Source organism: Ruditapes philippinarum, unplaced genomic scaffold (assembly GCF_026571515.1).
Source record: "Ruditapes philippinarum isolate M1 unplaced genomic scaffold, ASM2657151v2 ctg257_1_1_1_1, whole genome shotgun sequence".
NCBI lineage: Eukaryota > Metazoa > Mollusca > Bivalvia > Venerida > Veneridae > Ruditapes > Ruditapes philippinarum.
Genome location: NW_026864141.1, coordinates 131,135 through 146,146, shown reverse-complemented (window position 1 = coordinate 146,146; position 15,012 = coordinate 131,135). Strand labels below are relative to the sequence as shown.

The 15,012-nt window shown below is 31.8% G+C and overlaps 1 protein-coding gene across 8 annotated transcripts in view; it reads left to right on the top strand.

Annotated features, from left to right (window-relative positions):
- LOC132724548 (ras-responsive element-binding protein 1-like) overlaps positions 1–15,012 on the top strand; it is a 61,467-nt gene that overhangs the window by 40,685 nt on the left and 5,770 nt on the right. For 7 of the 8 annotated variants that reach the window (XM_060709418.1, XM_060709422.1, XM_060709417.1 and 4 more), the window contains 9 exons: positions 7,850–8,051; positions 8,394–8,881; positions 9,162–10,338; positions 11,101–11,278; positions 11,482–12,220; positions 12,451–12,787; positions 13,760–14,133; positions 14,330–14,522; positions 14,833–15,006. In XM_060709418.1, coding sequence (XP_060565401.1) covers positions 7,850–8,051; positions 8,394–8,881; positions 9,162–10,338; positions 11,101–11,278; positions 11,482–12,220; positions 12,451–12,787; positions 13,760–14,133; positions 14,330–14,522; positions 14,833–15,006 — 3,862 coding nt within the window. Of the gene's footprint in view, positions 1–225; positions 573–7,849; positions 8,052–8,393; positions 8,882–9,161; positions 10,339–11,100; positions 11,279–11,481; positions 12,221–12,450; positions 12,788–13,759; positions 14,134–14,329; positions 14,523–14,832; positions 15,007–15,012 lie in introns of those variants that run through there. The other variant, XM_060709425.1, reaches the window with a different exon arrangement.

Below are 15,012 nucleotides of genomic sequence, written 5' to 3'. Positions count from 1 at the left end.
CCTCCTTTTATAATTTACTTTAGCTCATTTAAGAGCCCTGTTTATTATCAACTTCTTTTTCTATCTCTTGAAAGTCACCATTGGTTACCTGCTTAAGGCAGGTTTAATTCTGATGATGTAGATACATCCTTCTTCTGTCCTCTGTTTTGTTTATTTGTTGAACGTTATATAACGTAACTGTACGTTAACAGTAACATACGTACATCACAATATTTTACTATATTTAGTGATGTATTGGTTGATACTGTGATATCTGTCTTTAAAATCACCCTCGCTAATTCTTGCCCTAATGTGATGTAATTACCTCTATAATGGTTCGCCCCTGGAGGCAAAAGTCGTAGCTGCTGAGTTGACAGGAGTCCACGGACAGACGCTCGACAACTTGCCATGCTGACGGAGCACGAGATTGTGCGGCCGAATAACCTTACTGACAGTTTATAATTCTGTTCATTTCCTGTTAAACTCTTGTACAGTAAATGCTTTTTTAATTATGATGGTTTTCAATTTAAAAATATTAACTAAATGGATTTAAAAGGGACTTACAACATGTGAAAATAGTGATAAAAGTAATTGTAAGTAGAAATTAAATACTTATTTTCATGAGTTAGAATTAAAAATAAGATAAAAATCAATTAAAAAATGTCAATTAATAATTAATTGCCTTACCTTGATTTATACCTGGATTTTATGAAGGTTTATTTATAATTTACATACTCATATTTACTTCTATATAGTATTGATCTGAAGATGAAATTCTGTTGTGTTTGATTTTTCATTTAGATTAGGTATTAACAAGGGTGAAAAATTGCCTCCTATTTTGTTATGTATTGATGGTGTAATACTTTGATTTCAATTCAATAGTAGTTTGAAAGATATTGCTACCTATATAATTTCTTAAAGAAGATTATTGCATGGTTGCTAAGGTCATGGATTAGTAATTAAGAGGTAAATGTTACTAGATATCAGGAGATTAGATTGTGATGTTTAATCCTAGATCAAAGTTAAAGATTCATCCTTTTTCAACAAGAACCAGTATGCAATATTTAGATTTTGATAGCTGGTTAAATGAAAGTTAAAACTTTTGACTATTTATAGTTTTGTGAAAAAAGAAGTATTATATAACTTAAAATTGTTATGAGGAGTAGTATAAAAAGATTGATAAAAGACTAGTTACTTTCTAGTCAATTAGTGGCATAATTATCTTTTAAAATTTTAATATTATCAATGAATTAATATGATTATTTTCTTTACTTTACTTTCCCATTGTATACAAAAGACGTTTCATATGTTCTCCTAAAACATTCTTTAAATTTTGTCAGGGGTAGTTATGCCAGAATTGTGTATATGAAGTAAATTGAGGGAAACAAATGTAAAATACATTATAATTATACGAAATGACAAAGTTTCGAAAACACAATTTTTTTAATGCTAGTATTATTTTAAGGCGTTGTTAAGGTAGTCAGTGTTTGGCATAGGTAAAGAAATTAAGGAAACTATCACGGGTCACTTTTAAGTTTTAATTTATGATAATGATTCAAATGAAAAAAAAAATGAAGAAAAAAATGACATTGAAAGGCATAAGTATGTGAGGAATTGAACAATATGTTAAACTGTTGCTGGGGTTGTTTTTTGCTTCATCATACGATGTTATTGATGTACAGTTTGTATACTGATGTTGATGAAAATGATCCATCAACTTCGTGGTCATGTACGAATGTAATAAACCAATCGATAGGCCCCCTGACTCACGGTTTCGCTATTTTTACTTAAGACAATAACTTGATTCATGACTTATATGTGATTTTTTGTTGCTCGATCGTAGTAATGACCGTCATGTTAATGATTGATGCTGAGTTTCCGGAGACGTTGTCAAACGACTACAAACCAGTTTATCTTATTTCGTTATACTCGATTTTACCAAAAATGTACAGACTCAATCAAACGAAGTCTTCAATTTTCATGTAATTTTGTTGTAATTAATGCTTCCTAGGGATCACCCTTATTCCAGATTTTAATGTGTGTACTGGACATCAAAAAGAAAATTAAAAAAAAAATTCAGGATTTAAAATGACCATCTTTGATAGCATTCACAAAATAAAAGTATAATACTAAGATTTTATCTTATTAAGTTTTTATCTTTGAATTATATCAGTGCTGCCTTTTTATGTTTTCTCAATAATTTTAAGTAAAAAAGATTTATTATAAAAATAAAACTTAGTCTTAGAACTTTACAAGTGCCCTCTACTACTTGAAATGTTATTATTGTTTTCTAAATTTCGAAAAATTAAACGTTAAAATTGGATGCATGCATCTTTTATTGCACACAAGGCTTTATAATATATTCCAGTGTAATTTACGAGGACTTTGTGACAGAAAAATGACAGAAAAGTTCAGAATCCACGTAAAACTGTAGTTAAACAGATAACATAATAACAGTCGTGCACAACATAAAGAAAACCGTCATCTTTTTATGAAATGTTAATTCATGATATAAATGTTACAGAAATGATAAAATTCTGTCTAGGTTAAGAATGCAAGTTCTCATGCAAATTTTGTGAAAGAAAAAAAAAATGCAAATGATTTATGGGCGAAAAGATTTGATTCAGTAAGGGTGTAAACTAGTCAAATAAATAAGTATCCATGTATTTATTTCAAACATGCTATATAGACTCAAAATGCTATTTTCATCACACACAAAAAAAAAATGAAAATGTTGATCATAGCTTGAAGTCTGGTCATTTTGTAATTCTTTCTTTTCTTTCATTGTTGTTTTTTTGTTGTTTTCTTTTTATTAAACAAAAAATGGGGACGTATATTGAGACTGTGATTAGTGACAATGATCAGAAGAGATTCATCAATGTCGCTAGATCAATCTAGACTGGTATAAATGTCATCTTAATTAATCATTGTATACAGTAAACCAGTCTCTTCAATCCAAGTCACATGACCAGCTACTATTTTTACCTCCCTCTTTTGCTTAAAAAAAAAAAAATAACCCTCAATCTGCCAAAATTTTTGTAATGGATTTGTCCTGCTTTGAATTCCAAGTTTTAAAGGATTTCAGTACTAAAATACAAAAATTAAGCTACCCACGGCAAAGTGACCGGGCAGACTATACGTACGTGCTAGCTGCCAGGTCCAGTGCTATACAGGTGGTCTCTATACGTGTAGTATAAGATAACAGTGATTTTACTACTTATATAACAGACTCTGAAAAAAGGCCTCTTCCCAATTGAAATTTTCTTTAAAATCATGCAGTTTTCCCAAAAATCTTAACTTAAACCAGCTTTTTTACTTCCCAAATCAGCAAATTTAGCGATTATAAATTTTTCCCAAAATCAAAAGGCTAAGGCCTCTTCCCAATAAAGTGAGAAAAAACACTGGATAATCACTGTCTGTTCCAGCAGATTTCACCGTGACTACTCTTTTACTCTGGTATCTAAGTTCTTGTCTGAAAGACATTATGGGTCTCTTTCCCCCCCCCCCCCCCCCCCCCCCCCCCCCCCCCCCCCACCCTCACCCTGCAATAAATGTTGAAAAAAAATCATTATGTAACCATTTCATGAGTAGTGTGACTTACAATCCAAGTAAAACTCACTGTCCACCTGCAACTGGAATATAGATCCTTTTTTTTTTTTATAAGGCGACTTGAATTTTACATATTAAAATAATCATTAAATAATAATTGCGTTAAGTAATTATCCTGCTTAGATTACAGGATGTGATTTTTTATATGATACATACTCACATTTTAAGTTATATACTCATGTATATATCTATATATAAGTATGTTGGAAAGTATATATACTCACGTTTAAAGGTTAATTGGATTAACAAACTTTAAGGTTCAATGTCAAAAAATGTGCATTATGACGTGAAGTGTATTGAATACTGATGCAGTACTTTTATTAATTATTTTAAGGTAACTTCGTTATAAACAATGTTCAGCAAGTGATTCCTTCTTTCTTTATGCTAAAAACAAAACAAAAAATATTCTCATGTAAGAATTATTTGTATATTTTGATTATTTTATTGCGAGAATGCTGATATAATATAAGTTGAGATGTTTAATGTTGGTAATTTACAAGCTTTTATGGTACACAAGGTTACGAAGTTTAATTTTACAGCTTGTTATAGCTAATGATTTGTCATAATTAATTAACGTTCGCAATTGTTAAAAGATGTTGTTTTAAACTTTTAACTGCTGCTTGGATTTTATGTTAAAGTTAAGAGAGGGTGATTGTTATATAGATACATGTACATGTACTTCACAAACTCCTTAATCGTTATCTAGCTTCGCTGTATTATGAAAGCGCCAAAAGGTATGTTATCATACTGCACTATATTAAATGAAAAAAATATGAATTTTTGAAATTTTGCAGTATCAGAAATGTATCAAGTGAAAACAATAATTTATGTTAAAAAGCAAAAAAATGAATGTGAACGAAATTGACTTTACACACAATCAAATAATTGATTTTGTACAAATAGAATTAATTTTAATGATTTATAAATTCCAAAATCAAAGTAATTTACAAGAAGAAAATTGCAATAATTTACAAAATCAAAATTAATTCGAAAATAAAATTTTAGCAATTTTTGTAATTTATTTTTTATAAGCCAGAACTTATTCTTTCAAGTAGTAGAGTGAAAATTACAATGTATTTCATTATATGACATAGTAAAATGCAACTTTATTGATGTTCTTTCACTTAAAAGATAATAAATGTATTGTATGATAATTATGTTGATCAGATAAAATTATCACAAAAGAATACCGGTCACAAAATACTTTAGTTTTGCTAATTGTACAAGAAAAGATTTAAGGGTACTTTATATTAAGGATCAAAGTTGATGTAATTTGCAATTGGTTCTGTAACAAACAACACTGACCATTGGTCAAGTTAGGACGTGAATGGAGATGTTTAACACACAATAAAATAATCTGATGACATCAAAAACTGTGATAATTCACCTTTACAATTGTTGATATGTTTCATCAACAATACCTATTAGAAGATTTTTACAGTATTTGTTAACACTATAGAAATATATGCCAAATATTTGATGGGGTGTTAATTATTTTGGATGGGGGGTAATTTGTGTGTTTGAACATGAAAAGGTAACTTGGACAATATATTGCCCTGGATTCTGTTCTAGTTATTCAGAATCAGAAAGGGACTTGAAAGTGTCACATTCTCTCTTGGATATCACACCTTTATATTTATTCAATTTCACTTACATGATAAAATGACACAATTGGCAAAGGTAATAGAGAAATAGATTTTACTGTTATAATTTATTGGTTACAATAGTGGAGAATAAGGTACTGGTCATTGGGTGGTCAGTTTTCAGAGAGGCGGGTCACTTTGTTACAGAGGTTAGTCATTGTAATTGTTGTGGTCATTTAAGAACGGTCAGTATTTTTATAAGGATAGATGTAACCTCGGTGGAGGTCTGAGACCGAAAGATAATTGAGGTAAAATTAAAATTTTAAATTCATAAAATTATTTTAAACTTGTTGAAACTTTAATTTTAGGAAACATCAGTTTTAGGAGAAGTCAATTAGATTTTATGATTAATTTAGATAGTTTGCTAATAGATGAAATTATTGTTACAGAATTGAAGTTTTTTTTGTGCTTTGTAAATAGTTGTATTGACTTAAAGAATTGAAATAAAAAATAAAAAAGTAAAGGGAAAATAAATGGAAGTAAATGCTGGAAAATGCCAGTAAAATTTTTTTGAAAGTTTAACGAAAGAAATATTTTTATACAGCCAGTAATTCAAAGATACTGTACGTGGTAAGTTGATGTAAATATAAGTGGATTGATTTTGTGGTCATCAATTAAGAAACTGACAGGTGCTATCAATTTTTTTCAGCAGTGAATAATTTAGCTTCAGGCTTCAAAAAACAAGATGATTTTAATTGTAATTTACTAATTGTAAACATGTTTAAATATTATATCATCTTTATTTATGGTAAAATATGTGATGTAACAAACAATGTTTGTTTTCTTTTTTGGATGGTTGATGATAAAAAAAGATAAATTTGTACAGTACTGGTAATGTAATGTTTACAAAATACTATAAAAAGTTTTCTTTGAGCATGTAAGATGTTTATGATATATTTTAAGTTACTGTTTTGCGTATATTGAAAATAGATATTGTAGATAAATTGTTGAAAATTTAAAATGTTAAAAAGGTAGCTATATATTTAAACTCATCCTCGCAGAAGGATATTGAGTGTATTAAATGATTAAAATTAATTTGAGTCAAAGAGCACAGTCATGTTATAGGGAAAATTAATTAAAAATTAATATTAAAATGTGATCAAACTTAGGTTGTTAAAAGGGTTACAATGGTAAGTGATGGATGTTCATCAATTATATCATCTGATAAAAAGCATGTTTGAAATTTTTATTTTTTAATATTTTTTTTTTTTTTGAGGAGAAGAAATGTGACTAACAAGTTAAACACAGTATGGGGTTGGCAGTATTCTGATATAGATAGTATTGAAAGCTAGATAAAGCTCAATGGGATAAAAGTTTGACATTTTGTTTTTATGATGTGACACACAGTTTGAGCATGTTGCCAGACAGACTTATCAAGTATTTGTCATAAAATTATTGTACAATAAAATTTCAGCATCTTCTATTGTAATGTGCAAGGTTTAGAAATGGCTCGAGGGTTGTAAAACCTTCACATGTCCAAACATAGTAATCTGTAAACATGTTATCAGTTGGACCTTTCAATAGACAATTAACACATTGCCTATGTCATTGTGGTCATTTCTATTCAACTATTTCGGACAAAAATCTAGCAACAGTTCTCAAGTGATGGACCTAAATTGAAATTTTTTCATGAACTTGTCATGTTGACATTGAAACTTTGGTTTGTGAATAGGGATTTTGTTTTGTAAGAAAAGGTGTGGAATTTAGTCAAACCTTGTTAAGTTTATGTGAATTTTGGAGGCTGGTGAAATAGGGTATTCTTATGGTGTAAGTTGAATTTTTGTGAATCAAATCAAAGGAACTTATATTTAATCTGGACTTAATTTTAGTATTCAATATAAGGTTTTCTAATAAAAAGTTATTTAAACATCAAACTTTTGTGTATTAATTGAGTTGACTACTTAATCAACATTTAATGAAACAATAAAATTTAATTGATAGTTAATAATTTTAAGGACTTAAAATTGAAAGAAACCATAATTTTAAGAACATAAATAACATGGAAAAAGTGAAACATGCTAAATATAGCCTTTCAATAAATGTAATTAGTTTAGATGTAATACACAATATTTACAAATTAGGGTAAATTGAGTAGATATTGGCATCTCTATAGCAGTAATTAGGGCAAAGTGACAAGTACCTGTTGAAATGTTACAGCAACAGGTGTTAATTACACCATTCTTGATTGACAGGTACTTCTGACACTTGATTTGACATTTTTACTTGGTTGCTTAGCAACAAGGACTGTCACTTCCTGGTATTTTAAAGTATGATTGGTTGATGTAATTGGCTGTAAAAAATATTGATTATTGATAATTTAAGAAATGATTTATAATTATGTATATATGATTCTTTGTAAATGATAGGTCATTGAATTGTTGGCAAGGTAAAGAATGATTTATTTCTTTAACAAATCTTGAAAGTGTATAGGTAAATAGGTAAAAAAAAACTTAATCTGTAACATTTTGTGGTGACTGAGACACGTGAGACACTTTTATCCTGTTCACGACACTGAATTTTATTATTTGTGCATACACGTTATTTACAATTTAGTTAATTTCAATTCTTTTTATAATTTAAGTAGTTTTTGATTTTGATAATTTATTTGTTTGTTTCAGATTTTACCAGTTTCTGATGAAGACGGCGAGAAATTCATCTGTCCAGTTTGTAACGTATCATTAGTAAATCTGCATGATTTAACTGTTCATATACGTTCCCATAATACACCAGTATCCGGGTCACAGTCAAACTCGTGTAAAATCTGCGGCAAAATCCTCAGTTCACAGAGTTCCCTTGACAGGCACATGCTTGTTCATTCAGGTAAGATAAAAAATCAATTACAGCTCAATTAATGAAATATAAGAATATTAATATATATAATAATTAATTAATTAATTAAAAAAAGAAAAGAAGAATTTTGATGTCTTCCAATAAATGGTTAAGAAGTTAAATGTTTATTAAGTGTATAATTACTTTTGGAACAAGTAACTCAGAAATAAGACCAATTAAAAAAGTACAAAAGGTAATGTCTATAGATGTAGCTTACCGTATTAATGTTTTAAGTTTAGTGATATACTTGAATATGTATTAATCTTATTAAATGTCTATTCTATTTACAAAAAGTAACATTGTTTATAAAATGAGTAATTATATATGTTTCAGGAGAAAGGCCGTTCCTGTGTAAAGTATGTAACATGTCTTTTACAACCAATGGAAACATGCACAGACATTCGCGTATCCATACCAAAGAAGAAAACCTAAAGTCAATTGGTAATCAGTATAGTCAAATACGTAGAGGCAAATCTGCCTGGAGGCAAAGAATTAGTAACTTTTTAAGCCAATCAAATTCACCCGTTGGCGATCGTATGAAATCGTTTCAGAGTGGAATGGCTCAGGATATCTTAAAGAATCTACCAAACCACTCGCAGCAGTCGGTGTTTGGCCGTCCCAGCGAGGTTATCCCCTCATTAGTTCCAGGAATGAAACGTCAGTTCAGTGGTAGTGACCTTGCAGCTGATTGGCAGATTCCGTTTAAACGACAATCATTGGGTAGCGACAGTGATGTGAGTAGCTCGTCACCTCGCAAGTTCAGCTATCCCATAATCCCCAGCAGTCAGGAGGACGAAAGTCAGGACGAAAAGCTAGAAGAGGTTTGTAGGAAATTTTTTTCTTTTTTTTCCCCTGTAATTAAAATTTTTTGTATTAGCCAAATTAAGATAAATTGTGGTTTTTACATTTTTAAATCAATACCATCTTAAAATGTTATTAAAGAGAACCAGAAACAAATTGAAAAACTCTATATATTGATTAGTTTAAATTTTATGATGTCTTAGTAATCATAATTATTAATCTTTTTCTGTTATTGATTAAGGGAATTTATTCTAAAACTTTATTGCCTAGTTTTAGATTTTTAATGTTGAAATATTTCAGAGTAAGGAAAGAGAAGATAAAGAAGTCCTGCACTGTCCTGCGTGTCCGAAGACTTTTCTATGTAAATACGGCCTAGAGTCGCACCTCGAGTCCCATCCAAACTATCAGAGTCACTGTTCACTCTGCGACCTCACTTTCAAAAATCCTCGTAAACTCCGCCTTCATCGCCTGATAGCTCATACAGAGAAGGTCAAGGAGGAGATGAATCTAGAATGCGCTGTAGAAAAGGAAATGCCGGAGGTGAAAGAAGAAACAGAGGTTAAAGTCGGCTTCAATGATCTCACATTTGTTGATTTCTCCGTGGAGAAATTTCCTCTCATAGCAAAGCATTATTTTGAAAAGAATGCCAGGACAACTAGTAGTATGTACTTAAACTTTATTTGTAACATTTGCTCAAAGGCATTCCCGTGTGAGTCGAGTTTGATCTTACACACATATTCTCATACCAAAGATAAATGCACTCAGTGTCCAATATGTGAGTGCGATTACGCAGATGTTAATGAATTTCATGCACATATGCTGAAACACTTAGCTGATAAGGCTTTTGAAGATATCCGTCCATCAGCAAAAAATGAGAAAGGCGACAGTGATCTTGAACCGGAACGTCTCACAAAACACGACTTTCTTGCCATGTTCTTGTTGAAAGACGATGAAGAAAAGTCAGACCAGAAACAGTCGTCACCTGCGCCACCAAAGAAGGAAACACCAAAACCTGTCCCAGTGGAGAAGAATATCAACAAAGATTACTATGCAAAATTAGGTCAAGTGTTCACTCCGGGAGTTCCGCCAATGTTCGGTCAGTTTCCGATGTTTCCTCCTGGTTACCAGCCAACGTTAGATGACTTCCACAAAATGTTGCAGGTCGCTACCAACATGAACATGTTGCCAAGTATGGGCCCAAATCTACTCATGAAAGGTCTTTCTGCCGGACATATGCCCGCTCATTCCTCACCGTCCAAACCCCAGTCCGGTTACACGCCATCTGCCAGTATGGCGACCTCAACACCAAAACCGGCTCATGCTTTGTCTAGTCCAATGGATGTTCAGCTTGGACGCGAAGGACCGCTTCTCGGTGGACCGGAACGAGAGATTACTGAGATTAAAATGATGAATTCCGGTGGAGCGTTCCCGTGTAAATATTGTGATAACACATTCACAAGCTACAAGACTTTGAAAGGTAAATATCCTTTTATATTTCAATTAAAAACATGAAATTAATTACAAAGACACTTCGGGCATTTTTACAAATGTTATTTCTTGTAAATTAGTCCTTTATGTAATTGTCTTACTATTTCTTTGTATAATAATGTCCACTAGTCACCAAAGTACTACATTTTCAGTGAAATGGTGAAGCAAATGTAAGTAAATGAACAGTTTATGAATCATGGAATTACTGTTTTTTATTTTGATTTGTAAAATTTTCTGTATTGTGGTGTTATATATTGAATTGTGAAAAATTAAGTTTTCAGTTTGTGAAAGTGAAAATATATTCTTTCTGGAAATATTGAAGCATGTTAGATTGTATATTTTTGTGAATCTGTTATTTACATGGGCATGAGAGTCATGTTAAAGCATGGCATATAGAAATATTTTATTTTGTAGTGTTAAGTATGAGAATATGTTTTATGTTGATAAGTATGAGAAGCATGAAATATACAGTAAAAAAATGGTAAATGTTGTAAAATTTTGGATTTGTTTGGCAAGATGAACATATAGTGCTAAAAATGTTAAGAAAAACAAATTTCAATAAAGTAATTAAGAAGTTTGCTCAATATGTAATATTTGGTTTCCTTTATTCTACTGAACAGTTTCATCTGTGAACTGATACTTCAAAAAATTGTTGTGAGATTTTTTTTGAAGAGATAATGATACTGATTGATTTTTAAGGTGAAAATTGTTTTATATTTAAATAATTAAAGAATGAATGATTTCTTTACAGCGCATATCCGGACACATTTGGGATTCTCGCCATACCAATGTAACCTTTGTGTGTACTCCAGTGCAGATAAGAGCTCTCTGATCCGCCATGTGAGGACCCACAGTGGTGTACGCCCATTCCAATGTCTCATTTGTGACTTTGCTTTTACCACCCGAGCCAACTGTGAAAGGCATCTTAGGTAAATATGATACTCCATCATTGTTTAAATATGACTGGCCGAAATTGCTACTTTTTTGATAAATTTTGAAAGATAGTGATCAGTGTTAAATTTTAATATACAGGTATTGCTTATTATATTGTAATGTACTATGCATTATCAATTATATCAATTGAAAATAGATTTGATATACAGTAAAAGGTATGACTATATTATATTTACAGAAAGAAGCACAGTATCATGGACAGGAACGAAATGGAGAGATCTATATACCTTAACAAGTTTGCCCTCGATGCGTCATCGTCCATCGACAACTTTCATTCCCCTGACACCATCTGCAAGTACTGTGGCGTTGACTTTAAGTTTTTCCGAGCTCTGAAGAATCACTTACGATCCCATGATAGCTGTCGACAGAAACCGTTCCAGTGCCAGCTGTGCGATATGGGGTTCTGCACAAAGTTGAACTGTCTACGTCACGTTCAGAAGCAACATCCGGAAGTTAATAACAATCAGACAGAGAATTATGTCAAAGTCAACGAACATTTCATGAATGATGATACTGATAACGAGTCTGTCAACTCAGATGACGGTATTCCACTGTACACTGATGATTCAAAGATTCTGTATAATTGCCGATCCAATAACAGCACACCTCAGCCTCCTGCTGCTCATTCCACACCAAAACCAGAAGCGTTACTAGGTCGGGAAAGCCGACATATTTCACCGAATCGCCATGTATCGCCTCTTTCTCACATATCGCCAGCTGTAAGTCCACTTGTGATCAAATCAGAACCAGTTGATAGAGCAGATACGCCACTAGATTTCAGTATGAAACCCAGCTCTGATGCAATCAAAATGGAAGTATCGATGAACGAGTCAGTTCCTGTGAAGAGCTCGTCTGATGAAACACCAATTGATCTCTCAGTTAAGAAGGGTGTTATCCCTATCCCTATTGCTCCAAAGGTATGCATAGCTAACATTAGTTTTTTTACCTTAGTTGAATTTCCTTAAAATGGATATAGTAAAAGGTTTTTGAAAGATATTGTAAATATATATTGAAAAAATAGTGAAAGTAATTTGAAACTAATAAAATTTAATAGTTGTAAGTAAAACAATACAGAAGAAAATTAGATGTAATATATTTGAATAATAAGTTTTCTACAAGTTTTTCAAATTTAATTTGTCTTTTTCAGCCAATGAATTTTATTCAGTGTATGTACTGCCCTATGGGATATTCTGATCCTGGAGCTATGGAACGCCATTTACATAAAGCTCATGCAAAGTTTGTTAATGACAATCCCGCAATTTCCACACAGCTAGCTGCAATACCATTCCTTAACCAACAAGGGAAGTTACTCTTGCCCCCACGAGCCTTACAAAGCGTTGCTGGATACCAGCTCAACCAGAATAAACCGGCTTTACATTCTAGTAACATGAGCCGGTATTCAACCCCGCACCGGAATAAATCTGTGTCAGCTACCATACAAAATCTTCATGACAAACTTAAACAGAAAAAAGAAAGCACGCCAGGTAAATAAAAGCATTTTATTTAATGCTAATTTTTTACGAACATAATATCAAAATGTATAAAGTTTATGTCATAAGATTTTACTATGTCAAAATGACGGAAAAAACTTTATTCAATGTAAAAAAATTTAGTAAATTTAAAAAAAAGAAAATTGCATGTAAAAAGTTATCAAAGAAAAAATTAAATTGGCAAATCATTGTAGAGTTAAGTTCCTTTGTACCTTTAAGGTAACTTGTTGCGTAGCCAAATTTATCAACTTTTAATGAATATAATACATGTATGTATAACGAGTTCTTATCACGCTGATATATTTATAAAAGATGTCGGATGTTAAGAAGTAAGTATAATTGTGCCCTTAAGAAAAAAACACACTTTCTTTTGCGTTATTTTGTTTACTTCTATTCTTGTTTATTTCATGTTTATATACATTTGTTTACTTTCTTTGAAAAGTGAACAAAAATGTTATTTTTAGCCTTTCTGAGTTGTAATTGTTGTTTATTTAGAGTGTTTGTTTTCATGAAGAACTGTAAATCTATTTTGCTATTATGATAATTTTGTTTTCTTGGTAGTGAAAATGTTGTTTTTGTCATTCTTTTATTTTTAAAACTATATACAGTTGTAACAATTGGGGCTGCCGATTTAGATTTACAGTGTCGAACAATGTGCAAGTCTTTACTTCAGTGGTTTCCAAATATATTTTTTAATGTGGCATGAGCCTTTTATTCTTATAGCTACAATGATTTTGATGGCTGATCTAATTTCTGATTTTATTAAAAAGAAAAAAAATTGTTGCCTTTTTATTGAGAAAATTATGAAGTTTGTAGAGTGACTGATGCCTTTTTAATAATCTTTATAAATTTGTTTAGTTCTAATAAAGATCAGTGTTACGGCAAATTTATGATGATTATGAAGGTTTCTATACATCAGCCATGGTATAAATAGTTGTTTTTACACGGACTATGATATGTTTACAGGTATAGATAGCGACCTTGCCTCAGTGACAAAGATGATTGATGCCACAGACCAACTTAATTTTCAAGCGTTTTTCAAGGCTGAACAATCACCAGTTAGTTCTCTTAAGGGTTCAGCTGTGGCCCGGCCTTCAAATATCAGTAAGCGACCAGGAGTACAGATTTCTCTAGAGCATTGCAAGGCAATTAACCGAGAGTTAGATAATCTTCAGCGAGAAGGTGACGTAGATGAGGCAGCATTGTCACAAGTTCGAGAGATGGCGTTGTCTGTGAAAGAGGAAGTGGTAAACCAGGGACCAGTGACAGGAACAGGAAGTACAGGATGTTCAGCAGCTCAGAGCCCTCTAGTGGGCCAGATTATGGATGGACAAGGGGAGGTAAGACAAAATTTGATTTCTTAAACCTTTAAAAGAAGCAAAACTTTGTCAGATGTGTCTTGATTTTAGAATGTATATATATTTTAAAAGTAAACATTAGGTATTAATATGTTATTCTTTTTTTGGAGAATTTTAAAAAATGATGAATCTATAAAGATGGCACAGTTGTTTCATGTTTTGACATCTTTGATTACAGTTAAATGATGATAACTCTGGCGATGGGTCGATATCTGGAGCCATGAAGTCGGACAGTGAAAAGGGAGATAATGCGCCACCAAAAAAGAAAAGGAACTCGTACGCAGATTCTCCACACAAGCTTGCTTGTCCATACTGCCCGCGTGCATTCCCATGGGTCAGTTCACTCACCAGGCATCTTCTTACTCATACAGGTATAGCTAATTCATTCTTGATTACAAATTACCTGTTCTTCACAACTGTAATGTAATCATTTTCTGTTCTGTAATATTTACCCTGCTGGAATGAAAGTTACAATCACCTTCGAAACGGACATACATGTAGGTTAGGGCACAAATATTGTAAAACATGTTTCAATAGTATTTGAATCAATGATGGATATCAAGATTGTAGCCTAAGATTTTGTTCAGGATATTTTTCATGTGAATATCTTCTATTTGGGAACGGTATTTTATTTAGAAACTTGATTTGGTATTAAAATGTACCATTATTGTTACTTTTTAGGTCAGAAACCTTTCAAATGCCCACGATGTCCAGTGACTTTCTCAACTAAATCGAATCGTGAACGCCATTTGATCCGTAAACATGGTGTGAACATGTTGGACCCTCTATCTCGCCAAACGATGGATAGACCTTACAAGTGTCCTCTATGTGTATTCAGCTCATTCTCTACACAAAGTAAGT